The 21,179-nt window shown below is 35.6% G+C and overlaps 1 protein-coding gene across 6 annotated transcripts in view; it reads right to left on the bottom strand.

The window, feature by feature from the left end:
- The window catches only part of SUPT3H (SPT3 homolog, SAGA and STAGA complex component), a 283,839-nt gene that overhangs the window by 88,503 nt on the left and 174,157 nt on the right, over positions 1 to 21,179 (bottom strand). For all 6 annotated transcript variants that reach the window (XM_081944437.1, XM_081944433.1, XM_081944434.1 and 3 more), the window contains 3 exons: positions 12,322 to 12,408; positions 9,594 to 9,684; positions 8,254 to 8,387 (listed from right to left, as the gene is read on the bottom strand). In XM_081944437.1, coding sequence (XP_081800563.1) covers positions 8,254 to 8,387; positions 9,594 to 9,684; positions 12,322 to 12,408 — 312 coding nt within the window. The remainder of the gene's footprint in view (positions 1 to 8,253; positions 8,388 to 9,593; positions 9,685 to 12,321; positions 12,409 to 21,179) is intronic.

Genomic DNA, 21,179 nt, shown 5'->3' with positions numbered 1-21,179 from the left:
ATTCCCTAACTCCACAGATATCGGTGGAAAAGGCTTTTAGCTACAATTCTTTGAAATTTGATTTCTCAGTATAAGAAAAACACTTTTTGCTTTCTTCTGGAAAGGAATGAAATTTACAAGAAAGCTAGATCGTTAAGAATGACCCACATTACATTTCACTGGAATTGTACTGAGAACCTTTGAGGTATTTTATTTGTTAAATGCATTTTAAAAACCTCAATTTAAAAGATTGGAAATAAACTTTGCCAGTGAGGATTCATGACAAACTACACATCCCTGAACAAGCGGGAATGCAACAGCCATACAGTGAACTGTGGCTTGCAAAATCTCTCCAGAAAAAGAGGGCAGGAATGAGATCAGTCACTGATACTGCAAGCAACTGCTCCTCGTCAGTAGATTGCAGAAACTGAGATTTTTATGGTTGGCTTGAGTTGAGCAGCTGAAAGTTGAGAGATTTCAACCAAGCTCATACCATAATGCAGCTTATATGGACATGCTGGAACGTTGGACTAAGGATCCAAATGTATCTGAAATAAGATTTTGAAATTAAATTTATAAATCCTTCCCATGGGGAAATATTGTTGTTTTTAATTGTTAAAAAAACATAATGGCACTGTTAATGTAGTTAACTCCGCATAAACTGTCAAAGATGTATAAGAGAGTATCAAATGTATATTGGAAATGCAAACAATTTGAAACAATCTTTTATCATCTCTGGTGAACATGTAAGAAAGCTAAGACTTACTTGAATCTGATAAGACTGGAGCAGACTCAGCAAAAAGCAATGGGGATCATCAGGGAATAGAAACATGAGTTGTCATGAGACTAAAGAAATTAGAATTATGTAAGTTTGAGAAAAGATGACAGGTGATGGAATACTTTCATACTTTTCAAATACCTGAAGGAATGTTACCCAGAAGAAGGGGATGCTCTTTTTTCAAGTCAAAGAATAAGGATGGACTGAATGCTAGAAAAGTCCTATTTGGACTTGTTTCACCCACTGTTCAATGTTGCTGTTCAATTTATTGTCCACTCTGTTAGCAATTAGCCTTCAACTCATACTTAAACTTAGTAATTTATCATGCACCTTTTCTAAACTGACATTTTATCACAATACCTTTATCGATTTATTTAGTTCCCAATAAATTGTTGAAGAGAAAAACATCTGATCTGCTACTCTCTGGGTGATGTCAAACTGCACTTTATCTTCCTGATACTTTCATGTCTTTTTGATTAAAATTCTGCCAAAACCTCTCCAGTCATACTTAACAAACTAATTGTGCTAAAGTGTTTACATTTACTTGTGCTACCTTCCTTTCTTGTCAAGCTTACCAGGTAGAACAAAGAGGAAACACAATCAGATGGGTTGATTCCATTTATTATAAAGCTACGTTAATAGGGCCCCAATCCATGTGCCAACTGGTGGGGAGGGTTTGCTGGTTTCCCTGCTGCTGCTATGCCATCTGCTTGATCAGCAGGGCCCAGAGAGGGGGGGTAGCTCCCCTGGCATCATCTGCGCTGCTGCCCTTCCAATGCTTCTTTGCTGCTGTCCTGGCTCCCCTGGATGTTGAGATTTTCCAAAATCTCCATCACTAACTGGGTTACATGTCTCTTCAGCGATCTTCTCTCAACGAGGTTTTGTTTAGCTTCTCCTGGTTAGAGGGAGCTTCTAGCTCCAATTTCCACCGCAGTTTTCAGTTACCACAGGTGAGGGTAACTCCTCTGGTCCTCCCATCCCAGCTGTCTTTCGTCCCAATGCCAATCAACCAGAGGGGCTTTTTGGGGTCCTCCAGGGTCACCTCATCCTCCCCGACAGGGTACAGGGAGCAGGCCTCTGGTTCAGCATTCAGCTTCCCCTTGCTCACTGTTGTGCTTGGACATGGTTTGCAGGGTCCCCTTGGTAGAGCGAAATTGTTTCTCCGGGCTGACTGTTTTGTGCAGACGTTGCTTTATATAAGGATTCCTGTCCTAGCTTAAGAAAGTGAAGACTCTTGAAACGGAGTATTTCAAAACGAACCTTTCATTAAGTAGAATGGAAATCATTAAGTTTAAAGCAACGTCTGAATCCCCTTAGGCAATGCAAGTAGAATTAAAGCAGTAGAGACCCCTCCCATTAGTTAGAATGCAGATTTTAACCAATACACAAGTGTGAAGATGTTTCCTTTACCAACTGCCCTGAGAACTGAATAAACATACATTCCCAGGGCTATCTTTCATTAGACATTAAAGTGAACCATCCCACATGGCCACCATAAACATTCCCCCAAAAGGTGAGGGGATCTCAAGGTGCTTCAGCGCCAGGAAACCAGTTGTAAAATATCATTTGTCACAGGCACTGATAATAAATCGATTCCAAGGCCCCCCTCCTCCCAATTGAATGGCAATATCACTTTTAGGGATCTGACACCTGTCTTTACAGCCCAAGAAATCGGGGAAAGTCTCTTCTGAGCCTGTTGCCTCACCCACTACCCGGCTGAAGCAATGCTGTCTCTTATCTGACTGTTTGCTAGTCAGCTTCTTTTGGCCCTGTCTCCCAAGGTCTTGCCCACATTTCACTGCATTCTACAGGAAGTGAATAACAACATTTTTCTATTTAACAGATAAAATTCCAAATAGCCCATTCATTTTTCTCTAGTGCCATAACTATCCACACATTTGTGTTACAGAAAAAAACAATTGGTATTATTTTGCAAGCCAACATTTTGTTCGCCTCACCCCTACAATCTGGGCACATATTCTGTACACACTATTTTTTTTTATTTAAAATGTTTATTTAAAATAATCTCAGTTGATTTGAATTTTCTGTTTATTCAATAAGCAACATTTCAAATTAATTAGTATCAAGCTGTATGCTGCTTATCAAATACTTCACAAAAGAAAAAAATTAAACTAGAAGTGTACTAAAGTGTATCTGCTGTGAAAATTTTATATTGATAAATCTTTCATTAGTAGGAGAAGTACGTGAAAATACGTTTGAGGCAACACTGAGTTAGACTGGTTGCCAAATATTTTATTTTCATATACCTTACTTTAGACCTAATGGTGCTGATATTTACAATGTAAACCGATGGGATATGCTATTAAGATAAAGCAAGGATCTCCAAAGATTTATATTACATTTCATTTTTTTCATTTATATATATTCTCAAATTTAGATCAGAACATTTAATTAACAAAAAAGATACTTTATAATGATCTATGCATAGTATCCCTAATAAGTAATTGATTGAGCTAGTTTTTTCAATCCAAGTAAATTCACTTTGTTTCATTAATATACCACATTTCAAAGTAGTCCCAGGGGTGATAGGAGTACTTGGGCTGTAAATTCTAAACAGGGAGAGTGGCTCCAACAGATCCCTGGAACAACATCAGAGCTCTCTATCCAGAAGAGTGAAGTGCAACTAAGATCTTGCATAGAGTCCTCACCCTATAAGGGTGAGAAGGGTATGGATGTGGGAATGTACAGTATGTACTGTATGTACATTTTTATGTATGTTTGTAAAATCTCCCTTGAAAATAAAAAGGGATGAAACTGTAATTTTTAATTTAAAATTTCAGAAAGACAATTTAAAAATGCATAGTAAACAATATTTGTTTTCTGTATAACTCATCATAACTGAAACCATACCGCCAAACAATCATATCCTGTTTGGGCCATAATGACATCAGAAATCCATGTTTATCATTTGCTTTGGACAACTTAGCATGTTTTTGGCCCAGGGCAAAGTGGAAATAAAACCATTTGCAGCTGGCCAAACCAAGATAACCACACATTTCTGAAGTAATTGATACCTAAAGGAACATAGCCTTTAGATCACAGTTCATGATTTAAGTACACTAATTCTTTAAAGGAGGTTGTTAAAGATTTTAAAGAACACACTGGACTTACTCCAAGATTTAACATGCAGAAATTATACTAAACATGGCAAATAAGATATTCTATATGTCTTTATGCACTAATTACCACTTTTTTAAGGGAATGGAATATATTTCCTGCATTTTTTAAAATGTCCACAGTATTTTCAGAGAGTCTAGGCCAAAACATTTTAAATGGTATAAAATAATAAAATATTTCATTGTCCATGCAATCCTTGAGAAAATGGAATGTAGTTTTTCTATTTTCTAGTCAATTTTAAGATTCCAAATTTAACAGAACAACTTTATTTTATTTTTTCTTCTCTCACTTTTAAGAGTTTATACCATATTGTTTAGTGGAATTCCTTTGTCTTTCTCTTTTTAATTTAATTAATATTTTATAATTATATCTGTACCATGGTCAAATGTGTTAAGATTGGATTTGTGAATTTTAGCCAGGAAGAAACCCAGTTCATGTTATCCATAATTTGCTTTGTTATACATGTAATGTTAAATCATGATTGAAGGAAAGTAACATTACATTATAGCAAATATAAATAAATGATAACACTCAATTTCTGTTATATCCAGATCTCAATTTTCCTTCTGATCTTGCATTTCTTCTTTATAAGAATAACATATTGTACAAACAAGAAAACCTATCAAAATAAAAATAGCAGAAGCTAACTTTCATTTCATAGTTTGTATAAGATTTCCAACTTTCAATTTTACAGGAAATTCCAAAAGATAAAGAATTTATGGTAAGCCTGTTAAGTTGCTGCAGTGCTCTCCTAATAGTTCCACATCTAATTATATCTACAGGTATAGAACTACGCACAGTTTTCTGTCCTTGAATCTTGAAAATGCCACCATGCATAGAACAAGAACTATTTTCTGGAATGTGCTCATCACATACATTCAGAACTTCAGAAATGCTCCTAGTGATGAACGTAGAAATAATATTGTAATTGCTCTAGTGTAAAACAGTCCACAAAGCATTTTAAAATCTTCTCCCTTCATTAATTAGTAGAAAGTGGTAACTATTACATTATTAAGATTATTATTAGCATACTTTGGTACTTAACCTTAAAGTTGAAGCAATCTAAAATTAGCATAACTGACAGTCCAGTTAATAACCTCAATGTATATCATATCATGACTTTTGAGACAAGAGCGTGGCAAATTTGTGATTAAAAAGAAAAGAAAACGAGGAATGTGACCACTTGCTCAGCGACTGTTCAAAATTATGAAGGTACTGAATATTCGAAGTTTAAACTCATTGTTGTGGCCATTGCAGCATCCTCACAATCTTGATTTGGGTACTTGGCAATTTACCTGTGAATGCCCAATTGAACTAGTGAATTAACCTGTGATCAGATGAGGGGAGGGAGGGAGGATTTCTGATGTTCCCTGCCAGCTTCCCACAAGGAAATTCAAAGGAGAAGTCAGCAGGAAGCTGCAAGTCACTCACAGTCCCACTGCATTTTTGCTGATCCATAGTCATTTTGTTTCTCTGTTTAGGAAATATCTCTGAAAAGTTGACCAATGGGCACCCATTGCTTATTACCTCAACAGAAATACCACACTGAGACAGTTTCAAATGTTCTTGCAGATATTTTAAATCTCATTAAATAGATATAGCAAATATCAAGCTACTATTACACCTTTTACTATATACAGTTAATAACTACTACTGTGTTTTATGTCTAAAAAACAAAGAAGGAGAGAAACAAGTAACTAATATGTGTAGAATGTGTTTATGTCCACACAGAACATCCAAATTTCTGTTAAAAATTTAAGAAAACTGAAAGCAAATATGTCAATAAGAATGAACAAAGCTGCCTATATTGTGACCCTTGAGGTTACAAAAGAAAAAAGTAGGGAAGAAAAATTATGCTGTGAAGATTTTAACCAGTACTTCCCAGAATCCAGAGAAAGATTTGGCACCCATACAAATTAGCCTAGAGGCCAGGAAAGCTATATACATTTAGATATCATTGTGTTGAACATATGGCTAGCTAGCTAGAAACGTTTGCTTTGCAGATGTTGCCATTCATCTTCATCGGAACAACATATAAAGTCTCAAAGTGAGGGATGGCTTTGTCACAAATTCAAATATGATGTTGGAACTGAAAACTACTGTCTTATGATTCTTAGAAAATAATTATGCATTTGTACTCCTTTCAACTGGACTCCTAGATATCTATTTTTGGGATAAGTGTCTTATTTGCTTTTTGAAAAGAGCAATGTGGTTATGAAAACTAATTATTTGGAATAACTCACATCAGTTCATCATAATATAGTATCTCTTTATTCTTTCAGTTGCTACTACAGATGCTACATAATGACCAGTAGGTCATCCAGTCAGTTATACTTACTAAAAAGACTAGTCATCAAAAACAACATATTTTAACCTAAATTATCCTCATATTCCCAATCTATATTAAACATTTATTTTCTATTTGTTGTGCGCTAAATATTTTTCTCTTTTGTTTTTGATGAGAACCATTCTTAAAATATTTTACAAAAATTCTAGCTTTAGAATTGTACAGATTAACAATTAAAAATGGTCCAGATTTGATATCTCTAGACATAAAAAACTATGGCAATAGTTTACATGAACATGTAGATGAAGCCCAAAACATTCAAGAAATAATTTGGAAGGCCAATATCAAAATTAAAACAAAAAAATGCTTAATTTAAAGATAAAGTCTAGCTAACTTACTCCAATTTTATTTTAAACATACTGCACTGAAGCTGAAAAAGCAACGTTCAGAGGTTATATAATGAGACAATTATTGTTTCTAAACATTTCACATATTTTAGCTCATATGTTTTATAACTACATTGAAAATTTAGTTCTTATAGCCTTTTTTCTGGGAGCCATGAATATACCATATCCATATAATTTCACTTAACCTACAAGCAAGAAATCATGAAAAATAATCTCAAATATTGTAACAGAAATAGTGCCATATGGTACATTTACAAAAATAGAAGACTTTGCATATGTCTTATTTGAATGCCAATTTTATGCCCCACGAAGGACCTTTTATTTAGAACTTTCAGTGCTGGTCCATGAATGTAATAAAGATTGATTAGAACCTTGTATTTAGAACTTATGCATAGAACAGCCTATTGGAACTGCAATAACCAATAGTTCTACTTCCTTCTCTTATATTAAAGCTGTTCAGCCGAGAGTTTGTTACGTAGGAAAAATTGGAGTCAAGTTCGAAGGGACCTTGGAAATCTTCTAGAACAGAGGTCCCCCAACCCCTGGCTGCAGACTGACACAGTTCTGTGGCCTGCCAGGAACTGGGCCGTGCAAGCAAATGAAGCCCCATCTGGAAAAGCCCCATGCGGAAAAACTGTATCCATGGAGCTGGTCATTGCAACTCAAAAGCTTGGGGGCTGCTATTTTAGAATATATTTCTGAATATATATTATATTATATACATTGCCCTGTAATTCGGTATATTTATTTATTTATTTGGAAAACTTATAACTATGTTACCCTTTTGTTAGTTGATGCTGTGATGTATCTCTTGACATGTCAATTGACTAATCAGTAACAACTAGACATGACTGAAAAATGCTAGTCTTGTACTGATCTTAAAAGTGAAGCCTTTCTAATTCAGATGGAAGGGTGTTTATTTAGTATTTATATGGGAGAAACTTCAGTGATGCTGGTTGTATACCATGTAACATACTGTCTCCTGCTCCTTTGTTTTGTTTTGTTAATCCTGACAAGATGGTAGTACTTGTCATCTTTCCTGGTTCTCCTCTCCTTTCCTCATCCTCTCTGCTCTACTTGAGTCATCACTACCCTTCAGTCTTGCAGTTTTATCCTCGCTAGAGTCACCTGGCAGGTTTTGATCTGCCTGCTTAAAAGTAGAGAGATTAAAAGCCAAAGTGGTAACTAACAGTTATTTATTTGTAACATTCAGAATAAAAAATTTCTAAGTTTTAACAGGTTTTTTTTTCTTCATATTTATTTATCTGATTTATCCTAAAAGTAGCCTCATAAAGTTTAAAATATAAAAATTAAAAATGATGAAAACAAGGGAGGGAACTCTAAAAATACTGATAGAAACCTTTTATAAGTGTTTACTTCATGAATCCTGTAAAATAATATATTTGGGGCTTGGAATCTATGTTTATTATTTTGCCTTTCCTTTAGCATGCATTTGCCTGGCCAAAGAATTTTCACATTGATCTCACATTTACTGTGTCTTAAGGAGGTCAATATTTTATATGGATGAATGCTCTGCATGAAGAATTCTCCTATAAAGCAAGGAATTGGACTAAATGAATTTAATTTAATTTATTTTAATGTAATCTAATTTTGTAAAGTAAATAGTTTTCGTACTTTGTTTAGAAAAAAAGGGTAGAATTTACCTCCATTCTTTCTTGTTTTACATCATCTATCTCATCATCTTCAAACAAGGCCAAGAGCTCCCCAGTCTGATCAATAGAAATAAGAAAGTCTTGAGCCGTTTTCTGACGTTTGTTAGTGCTGCTACTGAATTTGTCTGAAAGAGACCAGAGAAGGAAAATAGACAGCTGTTTTGATACAAAAAAGGGATGCCATGAAAGCGTCTAAGCAAGTGCTGAAATCGAGCCAGCTGAATGAAGACCATTTTAATTTAATTCTCCCTGCAATTACATACACCATGACTACAGAACATTTATATCAGAAAGCTGAGGAGTATCACTGAACTTTGGACCTTTATACTGAAGACACTCTGATAAAGATGAATCTATGGCTCCTTGAAAAAACCAATCACTTCTATATGTTCATTTTAGTCAGAAAGTATTGTCATGATCTTATTTTTGCCTGATTTCTCCATCTTACCCGCACTGCTTTGACTGCACATTCTTGATTTTTTTTTAAAAAAAGATTGTCAGCCCTGAAGCCATTTCTGGGCGCATGTTCAGGGCTGCTACTGCGAGGCAGGGTGGCACTGTGGGAACGTAAGCGGGGGAGGTAGAGATAACTGGGGGATGTTAGCCAAAAAAATATTCTTTCCCGTGGGAGCCAAGGTGTTGGAGGGGTGTGCACCAAGGGCAGCCGGAGTTGGGACTATGACCTGATTGGACCATGTGATGGACATGTGACCTGGAGAGCAAGAACTTTGCTTTGCTTTCTTCCTCTCTCCCAATTATCAATATAAGGTCATTGTCTCATGTTGTCCTTTTGCAAATCCATTTGCATTCACACTAAATGCTTGGATTTTAAAACAGATCCTAGATATCTGGAAATCCCATAGAAATAAAGTTTAGGGGAAATGCAACCAAATTAGAGTGATTACATATTTAGTAACTAATTAAAATAAAAAGAGAGTATTTACCAAACATTCATCTTAATTTTAGATCAATATTAAAGGATGATTCTGACAATATTTTTTTCCTAATAAATTAATTACATTATAGTTCAAATTAATTTGAAAATGTAAATTGTAAAATTAAAAAGACTGTTAATCAGCACCAGTGCCTTAGCTAAATTTAATTGTTGATATTAACAGTTCTGGTTATCAAATGGTTAATGGACGAATATTCTGAACTTTTATAAATAATTGGAATGGAAAAGCACTGGCTTAAATGAAATTTCCCACGAAGTACAATTTTGAATGTCTAAAGCTAGCTAGAAGAGGAATATATTTCCATTTGGCACTGTGGAGATAGAGCACATGTTGCATATTCCCCATAGAAATACAAGTTTTCTGGAAGCTTCATACCTTCAAGAAGATCATCTTCATCAATGCCTTTGACAACTTTAGATTTGTAATCTCGGAAAAACATGTATTTAAGTAATCTTCGAAGTTTTTTCTAGTTAAGAAAAAAAATGGACATAGACACTGCCTGCTAACATTAAACATTCAAGGAAAAATTTGAAGCATTGTAACTGCAATCTTAGATTATATATCCACATTTATATTCACAGATTGACAATACTTATTCTAATAGAACCAAAAGCAGAATTTAGCAAAAACTCAAATTGATATTGAAATTCCAAACGTAAGTCTGACAATGCAAATCACATCAAGTGTATCTTTTGTGCAGATATATTTCAACACTCATTTTTCTTGTGTTCATTATACTTTTCAGTCATGTAAACCTTACTTTGCCAGTTCAATAAGCAGACTAGACTGACAAATAAAGAAGTTTGAATCTAAATTCCTTTTTGTTTTACTTCAGTGTGTGAATAAAAATTTATGGGAATAGCAGGCTGCAATCAAGCACCTTTATTTTCATTTCATAAATTTAGTGATGGTTGAATTTATCTCAGAACAAGACAAGCACTTGCAGGGTGCTTTCAGGCAGCTAGCTGTTTAGTATCATTACAGTTTATTAATCATACTATGTTCCTCCCCTACTTTTACATTTTTGAACATTGGTTAAAACTACTCTTTTTCTCTATAGGTTTGAGTTCTCTCCTTATAGAAGACAATTTCAAATCAGCATGCTTCAGGACCATCTCACAAAGACTCTAGTATCTTGGTTTCTCCAGGGAAGTGCTTCTAATGACAGGGTATGAGTGTGCATTTAGTGCACTTAAATAATGTATTAAAGATCTGGAAATCCAGCAAGATTGGGCTGCTCTTCCCAAGAATGTTCATTTGAGCAGTCAAACTCCCCCTTTTAAAGCAGAAATATATTTATACCAAATAACTGTTCCTCAAATCTGAAGGGCATTAACTAATTCTGTGGGAAGTGCACTACAATGCACTTCCTACAGGAGTTTTGGAGGGCCAATACAAAAAATTACCATGTGAGCTGAGACTGTGCCCCTATGGATAAGGGGCCACTGAAACTATAGCTCACATTCTCCCATACTGCATCTTCTATAAGGATCCACAGACTCAATTTATAATAACTCACCTAATAAATTATCCAAGAAATACTGATATTTTTTTACGTGCAAATACTGTTATCAGATCAGTGTGGAATAGTTTCTCTGAATGTTGCCAAATTTTGCTATGCTGTATGTAAAATTAGGCAAAATTCAACTGCTCACTGTTATTCCACCGCCAATCGCAATATATTATTCTGTCTTTTATTTTTATTTGTTGTTGTTGTTAGTTTGATGCTTTTATTTCCTGATCTGTGACTGTAATAAAAATTAATTGTTTCCTTTTTCTTAATCATGATCTAATATTTCTGATCTGTCAATAATCAAGGGGACAAATGACACCCAGGGAATATTTCTTTCCCCTGATTTTGCATGTATCTTGGTGACAGGTCCTCCCTTTAAAATTTTGATTATAATGGTCTTGTATTTGCCTTAATAAACTCAGCTTCAATCATTTTAAACTACATGAGTTGGAGTGGAGCAAGAGGGAGGGAGAGAGAAAGAGCATAAAGCAGCATTTAGGGAAAGTAATGTGTCAGAAGGTTTTTCCTATCCACATTTATACTGATCTGGTATCAGAATTGTGTTGCTATGTTCCCACAAAATCAACTTCTTTGGAAAGTTGACATTATTTTCATACATTTACAGAATCAAAGTGAGCTTAGCATCATCTAGTCCAATTCCCTATTCAGTGCACGATCCACTAGAGTATTTCTGATGAAAGACCATCCTACTCTCATTCTGAAGATTTCCAGTAAAGGAGAACATGTAATAGCCTGTTCCAATGGATGTTCCAGCTGATAAGAGTCAGTTTCTCCTGTTTTCTAGTTTAGCCGCAATATAACTCAAATGGAAAAAAATTCATTTTGCAATTTGCAAAACTTGAAGCATATGCGCCTAAGGTGGAGTTCGGATGGCTGCCTTTCCATGAAGGAAACTTTTGAGTCATTCTGTCTTCCACTGGCTGAACTCAGGGTTCTCTAGAAGTTTTACGGGAAATCCTATCAGTGAGGCTGATCATAATTTTTCTACAGTAGTCAATTTCTAAACAGTTTGACAATCCTTAAAAAAACATTGTCCAGCTTGATTTTCTCTAGATATTATGAAGTCTGCACCAAATTCTTGGCATATCCCATATCCCATTCTCTGGAATAAAATCATTAATCTGCTACCTTCTGTGCATAGACACAGAAACATACTTAGAACCATAATTTCAGCTACTGAGGGGGGAAAAGTTTGTTGTTATAACCATTGTTACAGCTTTCAGTGCGAATTTTGAAAGTTAAAACAGTTTTTACCAACATCTTTTAAGATTTTTCAACTTTACTTGCAATTATTCCTTCCTTCTAAAGTAAGTAGGATAAATGACATTGCAAAGCACAATTACAAACAGTTGGAGCATATATTACAAATATGGGGCAGGATGAAATAACTATTTTTTCCTTTTCAGCATAGAGAGTAAGAGAAGGGGACTTTTGATATTGGAGGAGTTACTGTAACTTATTGGTATGATGTTGACTGAATTATAATTTTTGAAGTGTCATATTGGGTGACTAGAGAAAATACTAATTCGTGGTTTAATTTACAACATCAGTTAATTTATACTATAGTACCTTATCTTTGCGCATCAAAAAAATAAGATCTTCTGCAGAGATTACTCTAGCACCTCTCATCTGAGACACTTCAGAGGCTTGTTGCAACTGTGAACAAAAAAAAAAGATCAGAACTGAGGCAATGTGATATTTTGTAGAACTATATTTATTTAAAGTAGCCTGAGCAGTATAGGGGGGGAAAATCCCTCACAATGCAAATCAACTAAATTTAGAATTTAAAATAATTTTAAATATCAGTAGAATTACAAGCTATACCCTCACCAGTCGGTTTAAGATTTTCATTTTGCTGAATTTATCTTGACAATTACTATTCCAATCAATCTTTTCTAAATCGACCTGGAATATAGACGGTCGGGCCTGACGAACATCTGGAGAATTTCAGAAAATTCCAGTGCTGTAGGCTAGGTTGAAAATAAGGCAAACCAACATACATACAGTAGATCCTGTTGCTGAGAAACGGACCCATGAAGTCATTAGGAGTTGAACTCAACTTGAATGATATATTACTTTTTATTGTAAAAAGACTGTATATATTATCTCACAAGTGACATTTCCTATATGAGGATGATATTCTATTTTTCATATTAAAGGATCAAACCCAATGCAACATGTATGTATGTATGTATGTATGTATGTATGTATGTATGTATGTATGTATAATATCCTTCTGAAGTTTAGTACATATTCATTCTGCTGAACACAAACTTTTCAGTACCATACCCATTCCAACAATGTATCAATGACTTAGATTAAATTAGATCACTAAAAGAAATTAGAAAAAATTATTGACTCTGAGATGAAAACTTGCAAAGCAGGTACTCTTTACAATTCCAACTACTGGTTCTGTTTAAAATCTTGCACCAATGTACACTGGATGATGATGACAATAGCAATAGCAACTATATGTATGTTGTGCCAGTTTCTAATTTGTTTCTATCTCACAGGACCTAATATGACGCCTGCCTATTATATTCTTTTTCTTGATGGTTATTTTAGTTTTCTTTTTTGGTTAGCAAGGACAGGTGATATGACAAGTATCAAAAAACTTAGTGATGGCTGGTGTTGATGGGGAAACATCAACTGTTATAAACTGGCAATTCTTCACCATACTCTTTCCATGGTAAGAATGCTCTAGCTCTTCTTATTCAGTTGTCTTTCAATAGAAGATGATTTCATTATAGATTTTAGGGTTCCATTTCAAACGTCTATGAACAGATTAGAAAAAGGTCAATGGAAGGCATAAGTGATAGCCCTGGTTTATACTAAAATCTTACAGTAACCTACTATGATCAAGAGACAAAACTAATAGAGCCATCATGGATATTGATCCTTGGTACCCAGAATAAGAATTGGAATTTCCTGGGTTTAAGACACATGTCAAAAACTGGCATTTTTGACAAAAACTATGCAAAACAGTAAGCACTTTAAAATGTTACACACATTCTGCTGCTAAACTAAAGTTCTGCAGAGCTTTGTATTTTACTTCTAGGTTTCCTGATGCAGGAATTTTGTGGTAATTTCTACAGTGACATTTATTTTCCTAGTTCTTCCATCTTTTTCCTGTTTACTTAAGTGAACTTTGCCTGGTTATGAAGAAATCTATATTGACATACCTCTAGCTAGCAACTGTATACTATTTTGTCTGTATTCTCAGAAATAGATCATAATGACACCACTGGACTTTTTAACATTGTATCAAAATAAAATTATTTGTAGACGTACAGAAAATTAACTTTTTAAAGAAACAATTAATGCTCAAAACTACTACATCTATAGAACAATATATAAACATATACTTCATGGAAGCCCTGGAATGTGATAGATGCAAGCCAAATAATTAGATACTAACTAGAAAAATGTCTTCTTTGTTTTTTCATTTGAAATATAAGATAATAAAGCTTACATTTATAAATACATACACATACATACACCTGAGAACAGATGGAAGAAAATTTAATTTTCATATATCATATTAGCAATAGTTTTACTCTGTAATATTGGCTGAAGAAGGATATTATTAATATGAGATTTAATGTTGCTGTTGCTATAATTTGAAATAGGACTATTCAGCAGTTAAAACAGTAGCTGTTTCTAATATGTAGGGGGGAGGTAGTTTTTACTTTTGGCAAGTGTTCAGCAGGAAAAAGATTTCATCAATAAATCATAATACCGGACTGCATTCCCCTCACCCTCTAATCACATGCACACAAAATGTGAACTGTATCTGGTAGGCACAACACAAAACATACTGCTTTAAAAAGCTTCACGGTTTTTTTTTCTTTGAAATGCTCAGGAGGGCTTTTGGAGCTACAAAGACGAGAGAATTTTCAGGAATTCAGAAGTCACAGTAACATAATCTGACTTAAAACTGAACTGGAAAATATAAGAATGTGAAAAATGATAGTTCTATTTTTTTGGCAGAGGAAAGTAGCTTCTTATTCTGATTAGTTTAAGGAGACACAAGGTACTTATGTTTCCAGCATAAAATACAGAAAAGCTGGGTAACATTATAATACAAAGAAAGGGATGAATACCTCATTGGTGTAATTTGGATGAACTCAGTGGACTTATATCTAGGCATGCATTTACTCAATATATTGAATAACTGCTTAGAAAAGTGATGTTAGTGTGCTGTTAATATAATACATCTTTTTCAAATTTTGTATGGACCTAGAGAATTCTTTTGAACAAAACAACTAATGTTATGTCAGTCTCTGTTGAATAGAAGGGGGAAAAAAGTAACACAATAAGAGCCACAACCCAGTAGTAACCTAAGTTAACGGTTGACCACTACTTCAAGGTATCATGATTATATTCAAATATACTAATCAATTCCATTAAAATAAATATATAAAAACTAGCAGTTTAAATGATCTGAAGACACTTAAGATACTCCTAGATATGAAATAGAAACAAAATGCACTACAATTGGCATAATAGCTACCTGATGAAAATGACATGATGCTTTTAAATCAATAAAAGCAACTCAGACAATCTCTTGCAGATGGCTAATATGTACTTCTATTTAATAGTGAAAAAACGAAGTACTGCTCAAGGATCAATTATTCCTTCTTGACGTCTATATGCTCCTCTTCCAGGATATTGTTCTATACCAATCGGTCGAAAAAGATTAGGTGATTTCACACAGATTTTATGAGAAATAGGAAACTGTCACAGCACTCTTATTTGCAATCTTTTTCCAGCGTAGCTAGAAGAGCAGAATGTAACCTCATTTTCTTGCACAGGAAAGATCATTCTTAGTTCTGAAATGTTTCAGACCAACCCACCTCCTAAAATTAAGCAAACTTACATCAGCTTTTTTAATGATGAAAACGCATAGCATACAGACTGGCATAGCATAACGTACTGTTACAAACATAAATGCTGAAAAATTATCTATACTGTTAGATATAAAAAGGCTTCAGAGCAGTGTTTCTCAATCTCAACAACTTTAAGAACTTTAACTCTCAGAATTCCCGTTTCCATATGTCAGACCTGCCCAAGCCTGATCCCTTAGGGGAGAAAAACTCTCAACTCCATTTGGCTGAAGCAAAAGATACTTTTACTAAGTGATGCTGATTGTGGTACAGTCAAGCAGAATCTAAAGTCCTTGTGCATCAATACAAAACCCCGTGGTTCCCCCAGCACTACCCCCGTGGTCCATCCGTGTGTAGCCAATCTGGCACCGCTGAGATGTTTTGGGAAGCACTAAGGTGTTTAGACTGTTGAAATTCCATTCTTAGGGTAAACAGCCTTGAAGATGCCAGGCACGAACCGGATTCCAAAACACTCTGTTGTTCCTCAGCCATCAATCCCCTCTCCCAATTTCCCACCATAGAGGTATACAGTTTTATTGACCATTTGTTCCCCCCTCCCTTACCCAGTTTATTGATTGCAGGACACCAGCGTGACGCCAAACTGAAGGTGGTGGATCTGTCAGCATGTTAAAGTCTAAATATCTTAAAGTTGCTGAGGTTTAAGAAACACTGTTTTAAACTGTAACTCAAAGTTATATGCATATTGATCTGTATATCACTAAACAAATACGTAGCTCAATGAAAGAACTCCAACTGAAAAAAAATTAGGTATTAAGAAATGGAACAGCTTAGTGAGGCTGTCCGGAAGAAAGAAAAGTACTTGAAGGATGCAGCGGCGGTGCGGTGAGGCGTAGACTCCCTTCATACCTGTTACCAATTCTAAAACTTGTCAGTTGTGCTAATTAGAACTTTTGTTTAACTTGGAGAAGTGCGGCTGGAGGGGAGGGGGATTCCCCCCCCCCCTTGGACAAGCGGCTAGAAACAAAAGTGCTCGTAGCCCCAGGGAAGGAGGAGGGGGAGAGCCAAACCAAAGAGGTCACACTCCAACTAAATGGATCTTCAGACTTAAACCCTCAGGCTTTAAGAAAATGTGATCTTTGGGAACTTTGAACTCTGAAAACTTTATTTGTTGCCTCAATACCCGAAGTTGGCAGGGCAAGATGGCACACTTCCGTTGTCTTCATGAAAGCTGAACTTGACTCCACCTTCTAGCTTCAGGCTTCCGGTCTTTGTCTCCGTGTTATTTGGATACCTCTCTTGTGGATTGTTTGCTTTTGAACTTTCTGGAGTGAAAAACGTCTGTTCCCTGCCAGGGGGATTAGAGAGTTCCCTTGTGCCTGGTCTCCCTACCCCCCGAACTCTCTTGGCTGCTCTACCACTCTGACTGATTCTTCTCTATACTGACTGGACTCTTTATTACTAACAATGACATCTAAAAGACCACCTCCTGGAAAGTCCGGCTTTGCTGCCTCTGCCCCGACATCTACAACCTCGAGTCCGAGCATGCAATCAACATTGACAGCTTTTAAACATGTTAAAACTGCGGACTTAGAGTTTCATCAAATGTTTCAGCAAATTCTACAGGGACAAGAGGAAATTAAGAAACAGCTGAAGGAGATGAAAGAAGAAATTAGAGGGAACCAGGAAAAAATTGATAAGAACTCACAGAGATTGGATCTCTTGGAGCAGGGGGCAGCTGAGATGAAGGGGGTGGTGGAGGGCGTGCAAAAGGGAAACAAAGAGCTTGATACCCAACAAATGAAAATAGAGTTTGAGAGAATGTCCTTTTATCTTAGATTTCAGAATGTGATGGAGACAGATGATGAAAATATTAGGGACATCATGACAACTATTTTGGCTGAGTATACCCAGAAAGAAAAGCAACAGATGGGGTGGGAAATAGACCTGGTCTATAGAGTGAACTCCGCATATGCTGGAACACACAATGTCCCCAGGGAGGTGCACATTAAATTTCTTAGGAAAAGCACAAGAGATGAAATTCTGAATACACAAAGGGGACAAGCCCTGATATACAAAGATAAGGAGATAACCATACTGAAACAGATCCCCAAGAAAGTGAGGGAGAAAAGAAAATATTATTCGCAATTGGCGAATAAATTATACCAGAAGGGGGTGTTGTTTCGTTGGTTGCTGCCTGAAGGTATGTTAATATTCTGGGAGGAGACAAGGGTCAGAATTAACACACCCATAGAGGCGCAGGCCTTTATGGAAAAGAATAAATTACTCCTAGAAAAACCAGAAGACATCCCAGTAGATACACAAGACACGGGAGGGGCCGGAGCACTGCCAACGGGGGGAGATGGGGCGACATCAAGAAAGCTTAGATCACACAAATAAGTAAGAAAATCCATATGATACAAATTGATTGAAATTATTTTTAATTTATCACACTGACTATATGTTATTATGTAATATTTGAATGTTATGCAAATGTACACCATGAGTCTGGAGGGGGCGTATACCTACCGCAGTTTGCGGCTGCCACAATTTGTAACTTTCCCCATACCTTTTCCTTTTGTAAAACACCAAAAAACCAATAAAACTTTGTTTTAAAAAAAAAAAGAAATGGAACAGCTTCATCTGCTTTCTGGATAAAAATAATATTTTCTAATTACAATATAGTTCAGGATAGTTTAAAAAAAATAAAGAAACAAACTACCTGATTATATCTTTATTAGGTTTGCTTAGAACATAAAAATAAATCCAAGACTCATTATGTCTAAATTTTGAAATGTTTGTCAAAATGAATAAAATTATGAACAACACCTGCACTATGTATATCATTTTGACCAAGAGCACCTTGTGAATTTATTTTCTATTATATGTAAGAAAGAAAACATGAGCCATCCTAAAACGTCAAAGACATGATTGGAGCGTAACATTTCAGGCTCTAATAGCAATCATTATATTTTTTAGTTCAATCCAATGATATTCATCCAATAACAGCAATGGCAAAATGGATTCTCCTTCCAGCGCTCCAAAATTGCTCCAGAGTAGGGATATACAAAACATTTTAACATTATATCAGCAGTTTGGATTGTTTCAAGCAGTTTTACTATTTAGCCTTTCTTAGCAAAAAAACATATTATGATTTGGAGTCTTCTGACTGATACTGTTAGATTGTTGATTTGTGGGATGTGATAGGGTGGCCTGTTTATAGTCTTCGTCCAAATTAGGCAGTCCAAACAGCCACCGATGGCCATGCTGCTGTTGGCTAAGACAGGATGGGCAAATAGAAGAGAGGAACACTGAAGGAAAAGCAGAACTGAAGTTAATGGCCAGACGGTAGAAGCTTGTTTGCACTTAAACATCTACCAGGCCAAATATTTATCCATATTTATAGATTTCCATCCTGCTGAAAAGAAATGTGGTTTATAGCAGTTTACTTACACATATAAAACAAAAAAAGTTGGGATTTTTAAAAAATGTTTTAGTCTACTGTAATGCATTTGATCACATCCCTTCTGTTGCATTATTTTATTTCTGTTGGTGTATTCTATTTATTTCACCAATAAAATCTTTAATTAAAATTAAAACACCATAGAATAAAATCCAAGTCAGAAGCAAAGCTTTGTAGGGCTTTGTAGGTTAAAGGTAGCTTTTTAAATTGGACTCCGAAACTTTCTGGAAGTCAAAACAATCCCAGCAATAGAGACGTAATATGGACCAGTTCATATTCGTAATATGGGATTCTACATATTCTATCAACTACAATTTCTAAATATCCTTCAAAGGCAATCTCATGTAAGTTACAAATAGGCTTCTGTCCAGCAGGTAAGATCGCAACCAGTTTAAGAGGTATGCATTAATTCAAGAATTTCTGATGAATACGGTATATTGTAAAAAAAAAAAAAGGGAAGAAGTTATTCTTAGACTTCTAATGCTTTTGATGTACTCAATCAGTGCTTTTCTTTCATATCTTTCTCCAGCCTGTCGTAACTATCTTTTGGCCACGAAAAACTATTTCCATCTACTCCTTGTTCAATGGCTAAAATTTGTATCAGGCTGTTTGCATCTGACAATGTGAGACCTAATTTTCAAGTAGTAGACAAATATAGTTGGTAGATACATTTAGAGCTTACTATATGTAAGTAGACACTTGGGTATATTGTTTGTGTGTATGCTTGTATTATTGTGCTTCACAAACAAATGTTGCTAATGTTACTAAGGTTGAGTAGATGCAAAAATGTTAGTATAGATATTAACTTGATGGTGGGTAGGTTGGGCTTTGGTGCATGCATGTACTTTGGGCATGTCTTCTTTTTATCTTGTTACCCTTATAATTATGTTATACCAATAGCCATCCTCTTTTTTCTTATTCTTTTTGCAGCTAGGCATGAAACATTAGCAAGAAATAATCCAGGTGCTTTGATTTGTTTTGGCCTCTTGCCTTGTAGGCAGGCTAAACAAAAAGCACACTTGATCTTGCTAACTAGTTTGAGTAGCTATCCCTACAGAGAAATTCAATAAAAACGTCATAGGACTATAAAGAAATAATAAGACCATCTGTTTTGTTTTTCAGAGACCACTGTCCATGTGGAGAATAACAAAATTACTTTGAGATGGAGCCAGGCAAATACTTTAGCCAGGTAAAATGAGCTAAAGTACTTTTTAAGTTCAGAATGTCCAGAAAACATTCTGAAACAGCTCAGACAGAGATCTCCCTAGTTTACTGAATCTGTAACTATAGATACAGCACAATCAGATTTGCAAAATTCTGTTATTGTAGCCAATCTTAATAAGTACTCTTAATCTTTAAAATAACAGGTTAATTGATACAATCAGCACATTCTACATGAAGCACCTACAGTGGAAATATCAGGATTGGCTGGAAAAACAAAACGTATTTGCAGAGGAGCAAGTTGGCTTTAGAAAAGGCTGATTCACCTAGTTTTCCATCATGTCGTTGAAAAACACTCCCCCTGCAACATAGCCTTCCTTTAAACTATTGTCATAAGCTTCAACGTAACATTTGATTCAGTGGTGGGTTTCAAAATTTTTTAGAACCTCTTCTGTAGGTGTGGCCTGCTTTGTGGGAGTGGCTTGCAGGCCATGTGACCAAGTGGGAGTGGCTTGCCAGCCATGTGACTGGGTGGGCATGGCCAACTTTTAAAATATGGTGAAACTCACTTAACAACGCTCTTGCTTAGCAACCAAAATGTTGGTTCAGAAACTGGCATTTGAAGCACGCAACTCTTAAAGCTGTCAAGTTACAAGACCCTTGCACCCCTAACCCTTTAGAAAAAAACCCAGGGGTTTTCAAACTTGACAGCTTTAAGACTTGTGGACTTCAACTCCCAGAATCCTCCTCTCGCTCTTCATCTTGATGATGTGTGGACAGGCGGGGGGAGGGAGCTGGAACCGGTTCTAAAGGGCACTGTAGATTTGTGGAACCTCTTCTATAGAAGACGTTAGAACTGGCAGGAACCCACCCCTGATTTGATTCCATATGCTGAACTAAATTTTATAAAATTAAAACTAAAAAACTAAAGAAACTGAAAGCCTCCTCAACTGACCAAT

Source organism: Natrix helvetica, assembly GCF_964273705.1.
Source record: "Natrix helvetica genome assembly, chromosome: 2".
NCBI lineage: Eukaryota > Metazoa > Chordata > Lepidosauria > Squamata > Natricidae > Natrix > Natrix helvetica.
Note: the sequence above shows the minus strand (reverse complement) of the source record. Positions and strands in the feature narration are given on the sequence as shown.